Raw genomic sequence first — 15,664 nt, forward strand, 5'->3', positions numbered from 1 at the left:
TATATATAAACGACGGAAATATTCATGTAGGCAGCGTATTGTCAAGCAGAGTGTATGACTGTGTTTCCGTGAGTCAGAACAACGGACAGGGCGTCGCCATAGTTATCCCAATGTTCACAAACAAAGCTTACTTGCGAAGCTCGAGAGCAACAGTTTCATCGATGACATTTTTCCAGAAATATGAAGACTGATACAAATAAACAGTTACCTAATGCAGGAATTTCGACTACATTGAAAAACCTGTTGACTTCACGATATATATGTGAAGCGGTGGCCATGCCTAGGAAACGAAGGGGCTGAATCAAAACAAAGCTACAGAAAAAAAACATGCAACTATTTTAATGACACGAGTAATTGACTTGTGTAAAATATACATATATAATATAGAAACTATATAGAATGTAAAAAGAGAAAGATTACTTGGTTCTCCACCTCTCATTCTTTTTATTTTTTCCGAGCCGTACTCTCTGTCGCCGCGAAAGTTACGTGGGATAACTCTAGTCCAACTTGCAGAAATAAAAGAGTTATCTTTCCATGACTTTTTCATGGCGTCCCGCATGGTTGGTCCACGAAGCGAATTATATATATATATATTACCAGGTGGCCGAGTCTCGCTCTGATAAATAATTTCATAAGGTTATATACCCGAAGTCATTTTGACAATATTTTTATAATAACGAAAATGAACGTTCGTGTAAACAGTTACTTTTGTATTCTGTTAGTTCTAAATGTAATTGCACATGGCGATTACATATAAGGTCCCTTAAGTCCTCCTACAGTCTAGACAAACCACAGCTCGCGTTGTGTAGTTTTACATTGCATCTTTTGCTTAAAACTATTGTACTATTATTTGCTTGGAAGAAATTCTTTGCAGTGTAACTTCTCAGATGGTTACGTTCAGACATTTAATAATGCAATTAGTATATTCATTACGGCTTTAGTGCGAAACATCAGGTGACGTAAAACTCTACGAAATAGTGTACTTTGTGATAAAATAAAATGGCTCATTTGTAGCGGCCCCCGAAAGGGGAAAAGACGCTATTAGTTTTGTGCAAATTGTCTGTCCGTCTGTCCGACTGTCCGTCCGTCCGGTTTAGATCTCGTAAACTAGAAAAGATATTGAAAATCCGACATCACAATATTTTAGACCATTCACAGTTCTGATGCAACGGCTACTTTTTTTTCTGAAAGCGAAAAATCTAATTTTTAAAATCAGTAATGCAAGCATTTTTTTAAAGAGAAAAAGCTAATTAGTATGCATTATAAGTTAGACTTAATTTAAAACGAATAGTAATCTTGTAAACTTCACTTTCCCGAACTTTTTTTTTTAATTGCGAAAATTTTTTATTTTTTTTAGAGGATTCGAATAAGAGATTGAGGCTTTTCAAAAGAATTAGATCAATTTTGAGACATCAGTTAGGCCAGGGGAGGCGCGGTGGCTGAGTGGTAAAGCGCTTGGCTTCCAAACCGGGGGTACCGGGTTCGAATCCTGGTGAAGACTGGGATTTTCAACTTTGGAATCTTTGGGCGCCTCTGAATTCACTCAGCTCTAATGGGTACCTGACATTAGTTGGGGAAAAGTAAAGGCGGTTGGTCGTTGTGCTGGTTACATGACACCCTCGTTAACCGTAGGCCACAAAAACAGATGAACTTTACATCATCTGAAAGGGGAACTAGTTAGGCCAGGTTACATCTCACTTTACATTCACTTTCACCTATCCTTTGATCTGCGGGACCGTTGAGGCACTACACAAGATCTGTTAACGTTCTTTCTCCATTCTTATTTCTCATTTGTCTTTGATATAATTTCATTCGGATGTTCTTTCTGAAAATATTGAAGCCTGGGTGGACCACTTCGGGGGCCGATTTTGAGCTTGTGTTTCCACACAAACTGTCTTTTGTAACCTTGTTTCTTAACAGACTTAAATCATTTCATTAGTTTTGTAAAGAAACGTTTCCGTGAGGCACCTCTGTTACGCCGACCACCTTTTACTCTTTAATTGCATAGATCGGTGTAGATAGCTTTTACTTTGCTGGTGACCTCCAGCTGTCTCGTTCTGAGGCCGCATGCAACCAGGTGCTCTCTTCTATGTCATCTAAGGCAAGCTCTCGACCAAGCTGGTCATTAAAGCATTTCGGTGTTGCACTTCTATTACGTCGACCAATTCTTAGCTCACCAAAAAAGACTGCCTTTGGCATACGTTTGTCTCCAATACAGGATACGTGCCCTGCCCAGGTAACTGTCGGACCATAAGAAGTTCCTCTATACAAAGGCCGCGGGATACACATTTCAGACCAAAGGAAAATCCGCTGCAGATGGCAGAAGCAGACGGCGAAAAGAAAATCTTAATCGACCACCGGCGGACAATGGTTATGCTTGCCCTGGATGTGGCAAAATATGTAGGTCACACCTGGGGGCTGCGTAGCTACAGGAAATACTGCAATCTTCATTAATCTTCGGATTCGAAAACAAGCCTTATTATTATTATTATTATTATTATTACTATTATTATTATTATTTTGCTGGTGAATTATTAGGCCTACCATGTGTTCATGTGTTCGATGGGTAGAACATGTAGTCCGCATGCCAGACAATCAGCTTCCCAAACGACTTCTGTACGGGGAGTTGTGTGCAGGAAAGCGCTCCCAAGAAGGCCAATACAAGCGCTACAAAGACACTCTCAAGAGCTCCTTCAAGGAATGCGATATCGACATTCACGGCTGGGAAGCACTAGCTCTCGATCGCTCCTCATGGCGTGAAGCTGTGAGTCTCGGAGTCTCAAGATATGAAGCAAGAAGAGTGGCCAGGGCGAAAGAGCGCCGAACCAACAAAAAGCTGAGAGAAGAGGCAGGACTATCTGCAACTGACCTAAACCTTCCATGCCACGTATGCGGCCGGCTTTATAAGCGAGAACGAGAATTGGACTTAACAGTCATCTTCGAGTCCATAGGAAATGAGAAATGTGTTATCTTCGACCACGAAGGAGGATATATATATATTTTCTTTGGGTGAATTCGAAGTGAAACAGTGATAAAATGGGTAATGTATAATGTTTTAATATTCATATCAGCTGAACAACTGTACGATTATTGATTCCACTTCGTTTGTGTCAAAACACATTGTTTACATTATTAGATAATACATAGACTGATTCAAAACACTCAATATAAAACAATTAGAAAATAAGCATTTATTTATTTAATTTGTACATGGACATTTGTTATTTGTTGCTGGCAAAATATTTTTAGCCTGAAGATGAACAATGCCAGCAAGAGCACCTTGGAACCCAGCATTATAGTCTAGTGCTACCTCATTCAGAACATAGTCCTCTCTATTGTCTGCATATGAGTCATCCGCTTCTGGACCCCCAACAATGGCGCCAACGAGAACTTGAGGGCTAGGTGTAGTAGCATGGAGATTTTCAAAGCCACAAGGAGCCGGTTTGTTAGGGCAAGAGGCGCCTCGATGGTGGGGGTGGGTGGGGTACTTTGTTCCGTAGCCAATCTGATAGCTGAAGCAGCCGCCGTCGTGATTGTTGTCGCCAAGGATAAAGTTGATCTGCTCCACGGCCCACTTCCTCAGTCTGTCTGGGAAAATGCCAGACTCAGCAGCAGCTAGCGCTAAAAAGGCAGTGTTGGCAGCTTCTCTAAATATATATAAAAAAAAACTTTATTTTGATAAGGAATCATCTAAACATATATATTACTCTATTGCTTAGTATGGAAGAAATAAACTAGCTAGCATCCATTATAAGTAAAGTTCTGGCTGGGACAGTGAAAACAAAGAGACATTAAATGTTTGTTTTTTTTAAATGTCATATGTAATTGTCATGCCTACAAAAGTATACCTGAAATGGGTTTGATTCAAAGACATTTAAGATGAAATGCAATCAAAGTTTTAATATGCATTATAATTGCATAAGATTACTGCAAAAATATGTTCCCCGAATCACGTGTCAAGGCCGCCAATGAGAAGAAAATGGTTTGCTCAAATTATGTTTCCAGAATATATTTACACCTTATGGAAGAGCTAAAAAATAACTTATTTAGTCCACAAGGAGCTTAAAAAATAACACTGTAGCGAAAATCACTATTTTTCTGGAAGTTTTCCTGAAATCTCAGATTCTAAAAAAAAGTATAGTGACGAGACGGGATCCATTGTTTATTTTTCATTATTTGAAGTCTTTTATTGTCAATGTAGAGTTTGTTTAGACACGAAGTAACCTATCTGCAACTTATTGTACGATTCCAGCTTGTGAAATAAAATATTTAATTTTCTAAATTGGATTGGTTTTAATTGCAGAAATATTAATAAACGCTTAGATAATGTGTCACCGGATTAATTAATTAAATAAAAAGTGATACAACTCAAACATGTTTGTCTATCACTATCACCTGTTAGAGCCCCACTTGCTTCTCCAGGCCAGACCGCATGGTGTGTAAGTGACGGTACCCCCAGGAAGCCAGCTGTTGAAATAGTTCTGAATAGCAGTTTTGTACTGGTTGGACTGGGTCTCTTCAAACAGGTACAACTGACAGGAGGCTGGATGGACACAGAATCATGTTGTTTTAAAAGCTAATTAGCATATAGCACTGGATATTTGACTAATGCTGTCTTTCACAATTTCATAATACATCCAGGGCCAGCTTATATCCACTTGCTCTGTTTGGTAAAAAGTGTGTCCACGTTATTTCTTCCACATCCGTTTAAGGATCAAGTTGAAACTTCGCACAATCATTCATTGTCAAAGACAAGAAATGAATCAATAAAAAAAGTAACCGATTAATCAATTAATTACTGGTAATTAATTATTCTGTTTGATACCAATAGGTAAATAAATTATTCAATATTCGCATATAAGACTAGATGCAGTGGCATAGCTAGGTTATTTGATGCCCTGTTCGGCAGTTCCTCATAATGTCCCCCCTGCCCCCCCCCCAAACTAACAAAATAAAAAGTTATAAAACAGCGAAAAGTTTCTGATTTCTAAGTAATAAGTCATTATTTAAGCATTGCTATTTGGCAAACAATCGATTATACAAAAAGGTAAACAAGTGAATCTCACGTGCTTTGTTGCCGGCAAACTATCGATCATTTTATCCAAATCAGTTTTTTCCACTAGGTCTTGTTCAATAGATGAAATTGCCAAAGTAATGAGTCCTAAATACCTAAAGCCCCCCAGACAAAAATTCGTTTTTGTCTATGTCGCTAGGAGAACCATCGAGATTGATTTCCATCTGAGGATTCAAATAAGGCGGCTAAATTTCATATTTATCAGCCATATCGTGACGTTGTTCTTATGGGTAATTTCATGAACACTACAGTCCAAGGAGGATAGTTCCATCAGTAGCTCTTTCTCGTGTGTTGATAGAAAATCTATCTTCATCTTTTTTCACCTGACAATTGTTTCTTGTGGCCAATACGTCTTTGAGGCTCTGCATGACAATGTATCATACATTTGGATCCAGCTAGTAGTCGTGAAGTGTAATGTCGGAAATAATCCAGAAATATTTGACTTTTAAAAACTTTCTGAACGACTTTTGGTTTCGTGATCACCAGTATTAGAATAAATTCGTTTTGGGGACATGTTCTTCTTCTTCTTCTTCTAGCCAATGTTTTGCTGCTCAGCTGTGAGCTCTTTTGCAGGCTAATAATAATAATATTGTGAAGTAGGGGAAATAATAACGGTCAATAAATTCTATTATATTATATTTGAGGTTTTAAAATCACCCCCCCCCCCCAGCAGAGACGAAACTATTTTAATATACTTAGCAGAGAAGTTGTATATTAAATGAATTAATTAATGCCTCCTCCCAGGTGGTAGCACTTAAAGAGGCGAATTAAAAAAGTGATAAATAATGCTTTTAGAATAGTTGCAGTAAGAAGTTGCCTGGTCGTGTGGATTAATGGAAGTCCTAAGTTGTAAATGATTAATAGAAGTCATAAGTTTTATATGATTAATAGAAGTCATAAGTTTTATATGATTTATAGAAGTCCTAAGTTTTATATGATTAATAGAAGTCCTAAGTTTTATATGATTAATAGAAGTCCTAAGTTTTATATGATTAATAGAAGTCCGAAGTTTTATATGATTAATAGAAGTCCTAAGTTTTATATGATTAATGGAAGTCCTAAGATGTAATTAGCTCCGCTAAGCAGTATTTATGATTAATGGAAGTCCTAAGTTTTTTATGATTAATGGAAGTCCTAAGTTGCAATGGTGTCCGCTAAGAGGTATTTATGATTAATGGAAGTCCTAAGTTGGAATCGTGTCCGCTAAAAAGTCTTTATGATTAATGGAAGTCCTAAGTTGCAATGGTGTCCGCTAAAAAGTATTTATAATTAATGCATGTCCTAATTTGCAATCGTGTCCGCTAAAAAGTCTTTATTTTTATTTCTAAAGGAACGTCCAAAACGTAGGGAATAAACAAACACAAAATCTCGTGCTCGAGAGCAGACGTCAGTTGAGTTGGAGAGAAGAATATAAAACAAGAAAAAGTCTAAAAAAAATACTTTAAAATAAGAACTCATGACTCAAGCTTTCTCAGGCTTGTCAAGCGAACACATTAACCACAACGCTAGTGGAAATCTTATGAATCAAGTTATCTATTGTCTAGTCCTAGTTTTGATATTTACTAAGACTCAAACGACGACCTACTAATGGGACTAATTCAGCTTATACCACCGCTTCAATCAAGTACTATTTCTTTCATTTGTTTGTTAATTAACGAATTTGTTGATTTTTTTTAATCGATTCTTGCGTTGTCAGGTAAAAGAAATAATTTTGCTAAATTATCCAGATTGGATGTGGGAGAAATAACGTGTACAAACTTTTTACCAGACAGACAGACAGAGAAAGAAAATATAAGCTTTGTAACAACTCTTAATTAAGAAATAGAAAGATCTTAATATAAATATAGGAGATTTCTAAACAATAATACGGACCTGGTTTGTTTTAACGTTGGCGTTGTCAAACATAAATAAATAATACAACTGTAAGAATAGACTATATGAGTGTGTGTGTGTGTGTGTGAACACTTACGTTTTTTACTTAACCAGCTGAGATCCCAGGCCAGAGTTAAGTCAACAAACGTTTTAGCGTCTTCCAAATATTGACCATTCTGTGTAGCCCTGTAGAGCCAGATGCTAGCCTCACAGAGTTCATCCCGGTCATCGTCTGAATCATAGAAGCCATGTGATCCAGTGAAGAGACCCCTAGTGACAAATACAAGTGGGGAAACTAGTGGCACCTCTAAGTCTGTTCGTTACATTAAGATAATGTATTTACAGAGGGTGTTTGGGGCGCTGTAGAACGCCTTCTTCGTTTTATATATTTAACAATAGTGGCGTAGTTAGGTATCCGTGGGCATGGCGCAAAAATATGATGGTGTAAACCTCCACTCTCCGGCAGAAAAATAAAAAGACCCCCCCTCCCAAATAATTCTAAGGCTGTGTGATCAAAAAGATAAATCAAATCGAGACAACCTGTAAGTATAAAGTCTTTTACGGACAGACTTTTCAATGTATGGGTCGTGGTGTAAAGTGGTAGAACACTTAATATCCGTATCACCCAGGGGGGGAAGTCTAGGATTTTCTATTTCGGAATTATTTACCCCCCCCCCCTTTTTTTTTCCCCACTTAACCCTAAGTAATGAATACGTGACACTAGTTGCGGATACATCACAAGGGCTGAAAAGGAGTACTTAACTTTTACTTTTACAAGTACAAATGTCAAAACACTCAATTCAGTAGCGTTAGCTTACATGTTTGATGTTCGAATAGAGAAGACAGTTCTAAATGCTTTCATCTTCAATTCCTACAATCTTCAATTCCTACAATCTTCAATTCCTACAATAGATTTTCCTTTTTTCATGAGTGTGTGGATGTTGGAAGGAATTAGTTCTTGTATTTCGATGGGGGATAGGTCCTTGCTCTTTCAGTTGCCATGTTTGCCTGCGTTCTTTCTTACCAACAGGAACCTGGGACGATGACGCAATACACTTCCTTTGTGCTCTACCTTTTTGTAGCAAGAGTTTTTAAAGATTCGCTTTTGACATTCGAAAGTAACATTTGGTCGAACCGAGTTATTTAAGAAAATATTTTACAATATTTATTTTCAAACACTATTTATTTTCAGTAATGGCTCAGTAGACTTCAAAGTGCTATTACCGCAGTGGTATTGAAGGGACGATGTAGCTGATAAAGTTACAGTTTAGAGAAGAAGTAACAGATTATATTAAGGCTAAGGATAGATGTAGCTGATAATGTTTCAAATGAGAGATGAGAGTAGATAGTCTAGGCCAGTGATGCCCAACCTAATTCGACCTGCGGGCCATTTTAACTGTCGCGGGCCACATCAAAGGTACAAAAAATGAAACCAAATTAACCTGAAACTATTGGGATATGTAATGTCTATCTAAAAATGGGTTCATTTCTCTTCTTAAAATGTGAGCAACATTGTAGCTACCTTTACCACCAAACTTATTTTCTTGTCTCTTTTTGGTAAATATTCCCATCGATCCTTCAAACTCTAGGCGTAGTTTAACCAATCTTTTATACGCGTCTCAAACCAAAAAAGGTCTTCATATTTGTTTTATACTGCCGCTGTAGATGTTGTTGTTTTTAAAACAGCCCTGGAGACTTTCTTTACAAAACAAACATGTTGGTTTATTACCATGTTCCACAAAAAAGATCCATTTACTTTTCCTGGTAGATTCTACATTCAGAGTCCCATTTCATAAACTCATACACGCACAATAGTTAAAGGTCATGGTACCAATCCATCAGAGAAAAAGTGAGGGTCCCAACGAAAGATACATTTTCAACTTTTTTGAAGGGTGAGGATTTTCTACTTTTTGTGCCGACGTTTCAGCGGGCCGGATGGAACCACGTCGCGGGCCGATTCTGGCCCGCGGGCCGTACTTTGGGCATCACTGGTCTAGGCAATGTTATATCTGAATAGAGATGTAGCCCTAAATGTTATAGTTAAATGATGATGTATCAGATAAAGCAACTAATATGAAATGTAATGAACCAAAAAGGAGACATATTATAGTTTGTTCTAGCTTTAATCTTTCAATAAGCCGTAAACATTCTTTCATAATATTGGGCTATTATTTCTTCTTACCTGTAAGTTTTAGCAAAAGAATAAAGACTCTCGGCAGCAGTCAACAAGGTATTACTGTAGTCGTTATCACCTTTGGCTTTGAAGGCTATGGCACCAGCAGCCAAGGCAGCAGCGGTTCCACCGGCTATATCACTTCCCTATTGGACAACGTTGGCGTTAGTTCGAAATGAAATCTTTGTTTAAGCGCATATTATAAAAGGATAAAAGATCTAATTGTTGATTACACTCTTGTGAATCACTCATTTAAAAAGTTGAACTTTCTCATTTTATTTAGCATCATTTATCAAAGAGCTTTTAAAATGCTGACATATTATAAACTGTACCAAAGCAAACAGACTAAAACCTTATTTAGCGCAATATTATACTCCATGCGAAGGGAGTGTTTATTCTTTTTTTTTATCAAAAATATTACAACAACCCATGTGTAGTACTCGAGTAAAGCTGTTTTGAAAATAAAACATGTTTTGAAAAGAGTCAGGATCCTTGTGTTTTATCATTCTGAAAAGGCCTAACCACTATCTGAGGAATAGTGCGATACGTCAATATCAATGAACTAGTTGCAATTCAAACTCATTGGTATAATAACGGAGTATTTCTTCAGGAGACTAAGTATAAAATAGATATTTCCTGTCCATGGACATTTGGTGTTGCTCCAAGACTGTAAGCACGACTTTTAAGGTTAAAATAAGTGCAAGGACAAAAATGTTTAAGACCATTAGGCGACGTGTATATTTAAATAATTAAAAAGAACATTATTTGAGTTATTGGCTGCACGTAGACACAGTGGTGACGGAACTTGGGAATCTCGTAGACGTCTGGTTTTCATAATTGGATCTAGCGGATTCTTTCTTCCAACATGTAAGTTGAATTCTTAATGAAGCTCAGAGTTGGATTTTACCCTTGGGATGGGAAATCCCTTCCTTTTGCAACTTCTCTTTTGACTAACTATCTTTGATACACATCCACATTCATACGTTTTAAATCAACAGAAACTACTGTAATAGAAGCACAGAAGAAAAAAGAACAATTTTAAATGTATACAAACACAGACACAATTAGATCATACCGGGTAAGAAGTGTTGACCTTCAGGCATGGTCTGGCCATGGTCATGTCTTCAGGACGACCCCAAAATCCGTGGTCAAGGGTACCGTCACCAACCTGCACTACGAATTCTTTCTTGAAAGGGTCCCAGGAGTTGAGGAAGTAATCCAGCCCCCACTTGATCATATCATACATCTGGTCCAGTTGGTTGGCCCTCTGGTAGCCATCTTTAAATCTTGCCATAAAATAAATCCATTCAATAGAAGAAACAGACAAAATAAAAACAAGACTTTAAAACAAGAAAAACATAAACAAATAAATTTAAAAAAAGCAACAAAGCAAATATTAAGCGTACTTGTATCAATTAGTTTGGATCAGTCATGTAATTAATTTGATAATAGATCTAGACTCACAGTAATAAATCTGTGCAATTATAAATATTTGTACCAATTGTTTTTGTTTAGCGCAACATCATGCTATAAGCTTCCTCAAAACGCTATGATCCCATCACTTGTCTGGACCAGTTAGAAAAGAGTGGAGGAAGAAATAAGGGGGTATCTGGGTGATCGCTTTTACTCTCCAAGACTCTGTGCTATATATAAGAACCGATTAGAGCTCAGCAAAGCCTTTTCACCCATTTTAAAATGGGCAAATGCAATTAACTGGCATTTTAACAACAATTCAATTGTAGCTTTCACATTTAGTCACCATGTATTTAGTCACCTTGTATTTAATTACCATGTATTTACTCACTGCTTAGTTCAACAGTCTAAGGTGCCGTACAGCAAGACTCGGTTGTTTGAAAACGCCAAAAGGAACGATCATTTGATCATAAAGGGTTTAGGTGAATTCTCCACATCTTCTGCCGAACGGATTTTCAAGGTACAGTCGAAACCGTGCAATGTGCAAGCAGCTTTACAAACTCTAGAGGTCTGTTGAATCCATAATGAGAGTGGAGCCGGACTGTTCTGTAGGTGACAACGTCCCAGCTGCACCTTTCATCCCAGGCATTTTATCTCCATTTTAAATGGTCTTTCTACTACTAAGATCGTTACCAACTTACCGATTCAATGACCAAAGAAGTACAGTGGCAGCTGCTGAGGCCGGAAGTCCAAATTTGACATGGTCACCAGCGTCGTACCATCCTCCCACCACACAGTCACCTAGGGCCGAGTCACCTCTCCAAGAGATCGGGTTGTTACTTGGCAGTTTGCCGGACCTAGAGACCAACACAAAGAAACTAAATGTTGACCAACAACAAGGAATTTTTGATTGACTTAAGTCATATCACACAACGACGTGCATCTTGGTTTAAGTATTGTTGGGTGGGAATGTTGAAAATGTGTCTGTAGATACTATAGTCAAATATAAAAATGTAATAAGAATCAAAGTGACACTGTAGAGAACCTGAATCAAGGCGTTCTAAAACTACAGTGACACATGAGGAAAGAGACTTGGTATATCACCAAATCAATGTTGTGAACATATTCTCACTACGTTACACAAACATAGACAGATCTGAGCTATTTCACCACACTCACCCCACCTAGGATTAAAATAGCAGCAATGTAATATAATAGGCCGTAGTATAAATAAATATTAATACTAGTATCTGTAGTACAATAGATAAACAAATAGTGTCAACAAACATTAGTTTCTGTTGTAAACAATAGCAAATAATGTAACAAGTAAACAAAAACACTAGTATCAGTCGTACGATTGATAAACAGCACTAGTTTATGTAGTCAATATAAGTAGTACAATAGATACACAATTATGGACTCTGTAGTTCGGTCTGGTTCTTCTCTCTATTACGTTGTATCACGGTTTACTACAGTGTTCTACGGTTTCCGAGTTATGAGTTCCTGAGTGCCCAGTTGGGTATGATGGTTCTGTATATTCTCGTGCAGAAAGGCTTGAACCTCCTTCGACATAAAGGACGAACCTCTGTCAGAATGGACGTACTCTGGCATCCCAACTAAGGAAAACAGCTGATCCAAACACTTTATGACAGCAGATGAGGACATGTCGGGACATGGGTAGGCGAATGGGAAGCGTGAGTACTCGTCCACCATTGTTAATAAGTATTTATTGTGAGTAGCAGATGGGAGTGGCCCCTTAAAATCAATGCTTACTCTCTGAAATGGTTGGGTAGCCTTGATGAGAGTGCTTGAAAACTGTTTAAAGAATCTAGACTTCAGTGCAGCGCGAGTTTGGCGTTGATTAACAACTTTGCGGACGTCCTCTCAGGAAAAGTGTAACTTCTTAGTATGTACGAAGTGGAGAACTCTAGTAGGCCTAATCCCTGGATGATAGAGATTATTTTTTTTAATAGCGTTTTGCACTCTATTTACTTTAAAAAATTCGATGCACTTAAAAGTTGAAACCTAATGTATTAGCTCCATCCTAAGTTGATTTTTAACTAATGATGGTGTTCGAAAGCATTATAGAGCCTTTCTAATGGGCCCAAAGCATGTGTGCGTGTATATTTCGGGGGTGCGTTGCGTTATAAAGCGGGTCTTTGCAAGTCTAGTCAAAAGTTCTTGTCGGAGAAATTTACGATGCGCAGGTTAAGAAAACAAACAAAATGGGGTTCCAGAGAGAGAGAGAGAGAGAGAGAGAGAGAGAGAAGGAACGAGACCTAGAGATGCAACAATTCGCTGACTCAAAAGTAAGTAAGATGGGTAAAATGTGGCCCATTTATTGAAATTAAACCAAAAGGATATGTTAGTGTCACAATGAACAATTTAAAACCTGTGAACAATTCGACGGGTGCAGTTCTGCTAGTACTAATTGTATACAAATGAATAACTAAACATAGCTGTTAAAATATATGTTTTACAAATGTTCTCTCTTTGTAACTACGAGAATGTGTCTCTAGAGTTATTTACCTTTGGGCATCGTAAAACAAAATAGATTTTCCTAAGGCCGAAGCGTAATCCTTGGCAGCATCTGTTTGACTTAATGACAGTAGGACAGTCACCACTGCCAATAGCAATGCCATCAGTGACATTTGAAATATTGCACAGATTTAGTTTAAATTTGTCTGAAATATTAACATTGATAATAATGTTGAAGCATCACATTGTCAAACAACTGGGGAAATAATTAAAATAATTTAATGATACCTCCCCCCTGTCCCCCCCCCCCCCTTTCTATCTTATAATCTGACACATCATTAGAAACACCATTAAATGTTAAAACAGAGACTGTATCTAGAACAAAGTGATTTCTAAATCACATCTAGTTTATTAACATTGTTTGATCCACTTACTTGTCAATGTTAGAATGGAATCTGACTGTCACGTTTATATACACTTTGTGTTGAGCAGGTACAAGAACTGTTCTACTTGAAACAAGAGAATGGAAAGTCGTTCCACAATATGTAAGGACATTTAGATTCTAGAAGCTATCTTTCGTGTGAGGTGAACAAGTAGGTCAAACAAGTGTTGTCAATGTCGCTATGTTGAATTCTGAACTATTGTTGAGCAATGCAAAGGTTTATCTAGTCTATTAAGTGCCAGTATTGGGGGGGGGCGAGGACTTAATATGGCATATACTAATTGTTATTACATGTGGATGGCCATGTTTAAAAAGACTCAAAGTTCGCCTCTTTAAACCAGAAATCATCAAATAGTCTTGTGTGTCATCACATGTAACAATAATCTTAGCAGAATGTCAGGTTGACCTAACTTCAAGAAGTCGCACGCTTGCATAAAGTTTTGTTATAAATTGTAAGTACTGTTAGGGATTACACACATTTAAAACCTAGAGTTGTCTATATGTTCATTTAAAAAAACACACGCATAATTGTTATTTAGTTAACCTTTAGTAACTGGAGATAGCATATAACCTTGAAGCTGTAAAGACTCTTATCTTCATTATACATCTGGTCGAGTTCACAAACACATTTCCGAATATAAAATATAAGTCAGCTGCTGAGTCTTTGTTCCATTTGAATGTCACATAGCGTTGCTCATCTTCGACATCTACAATAAATCAATCAAATATTCACAACAAACATAAATATAAAACAAATTGTTTCTTGCTGTTAGAAATGACTTCACTTAGGGATTAAAACTTTTAAATTCCGATTTAACCCTAACCCTAAATCATTATCATCATCATTAAATTCCATTTGAGTTCGGAATTAAGAGGTTCAAAACCTCTCTTGCAAAGGCCCTGGACAGAAATATACTGTCGTGCGTAGTGCACGAATGTCACCATGCAGGTCAAGAACTTTTCCTCCCTGTACCGTGAGTCAAAGTTTGACCTGAACCGGGAGAAATATAAACTAAAAAAAGTCTTTCGAGCACTTGGTATTTGTTATGACTTTTGAATTTTATTTCAATTCAATACTGTATTGAACGAAACAAAACATTAAAGAAATGTTTTTAGTTTACAGTTTAGAATTATTATTACTTTAAAGACAGTCATGTAGTAAACTTTGATTATAGGACATTGAACGAGACTATAGAATTTTGTTTTTATTCAACTTTAACCTACATTTGTTTATATATTAACATTGGTTAAAGGTCAATATCTTTAATGTTGTATTTGATTTTGCATAACTTTTATGTAAGCCACAATTTTTTTTTAAATAAATTATTTGGTCTACTTCAAAATAAAAGCTAAATACTTAACATTCAACATGTACTCTATGACAGTGTGACTGCATGTTCTGTATGATAGTATGACCCTATATTCTTTATCTCAGTTTGGATATGTTCACTATGATATGTCCAATATAAGTTCTTTATGACAGTGTGACTATGTTCTGTATGAGAGTGCGAATGTATGTTCTTTATGACAGCGTGACTGTGTTCTGTATGAGAGTGCGAATGTATGTTCTTTATGACAGCTTGACTATGTTCTGTATGAGAGTGCGAATGTATGTTCTTTATGACAGTGCGACTATGTTCTGTATGAGAGTGCGAATGTATGTTCTTTATGACAGCGTGACTGTGTTCTGTATGAGAGTGCGAATGTATGTTCTTTATGACAGCGTGACTGTGTTCTGTATGAGAGTGCGAATGTATGTTCTTTATGACAGTGTGACTGTGTTCTGTATGAGAGTGCGAATGTATGTTCTTTATGACAGCGTGACTGTGTTCTGTATGAGAGTGCGAATGTATGTTCTTTATGACAGCGTGACTGTGTTCTGTATGAGAGTGCGAATGTATGTTCTTTATGACAGAGTGACTGTGTTCTGTATGAGAGTGCGAATGTATGTTCTTTATGACAGTGTGACTATGTTCTATATGAGAGTGCGAATGTATGTTCTTTATGACAGCGTGACTGTGTTCTGTATGAGAGTGCGAATGTATGTTCTTTATGACAGAGTGACTGTGTTCTGTATGAGAGTGCGAATGTATGTTCTTTATGACAGTGTGACTATGTTCTATATGAGAGTGCGAATGTATGTTCTTTATGACAGCGTGACTGTGTTCTGTATGAGAGTGCGAATGTATGTTCTTTATGACAGTGTGACTAT

General features: G+C 37.2%; 1 protein-coding gene across 1 annotated transcript; it reads right to left on the reverse strand.

The window, feature by feature from the left end:
• Positions 1 to 3,168: 3,168 nt before the first annotated feature.
• On the reverse strand, positions 3,169 to 13,619 carry LOC106054802 (endoglucanase A-like). The gene is made up of 8 exons (XM_013210832.2): positions 13,445 to 13,619; positions 13,062 to 13,216; positions 11,234 to 11,389; positions 10,195 to 10,405; positions 9,129 to 9,265; positions 7,044 to 7,216; positions 4,396 to 4,543; positions 3,169 to 3,647 (listed from the first exon to the last, which is right to left on the reverse strand). Exons 2-8 carry the CDS (start codon positions 13,181 to 13,183, stop codon positions 3,200 to 3,202), a joined length of 1,395 nt encoding a protein of 464 aa, XP_013066286.2. The 5' UTR covers positions 13,184 to 13,216; positions 13,445 to 13,619; the 3' UTR covers positions 3,169 to 3,199.
• Between the last annotated feature and the right edge of the window lie 2,045 nt (positions 13,620 to 15,664).

The sequence above is a fragment of the Biomphalaria glabrata genome, chromosome 11, assembly GCF_947242115.1.
Source record: "Biomphalaria glabrata chromosome 11, xgBioGlab47.1, whole genome shotgun sequence".
Taxonomy (NCBI): Eukaryota; Metazoa; Mollusca; class Gastropoda; family Planorbidae; genus Biomphalaria; species Biomphalaria glabrata.

Bases quoted from the DNA above. Each gene is read 5' to 3' on its own strand.
- LOC106054802 (XM_013210832.2), bottom strand. From the start codon at position 13,183: ATGTCACTGATGGCATTGCTATTGGCAGTGGTGACTGTCCTACTGTCA. The intron at 10,406-11,233 runs GTAAGTTGGTAA...TTTTATGGCAAG, and splicing joins CTTCTTTGGTCATTGAATCG to ATTTAAAGATGGCTACCAGA. The intron at 9,266-10,194 runs GTATGATCTAAT...GTTGTCCAATAG, and splicing joins AGGTCAACACTTCTTACCCG to GGAAGTGATATAGCCGGTGG.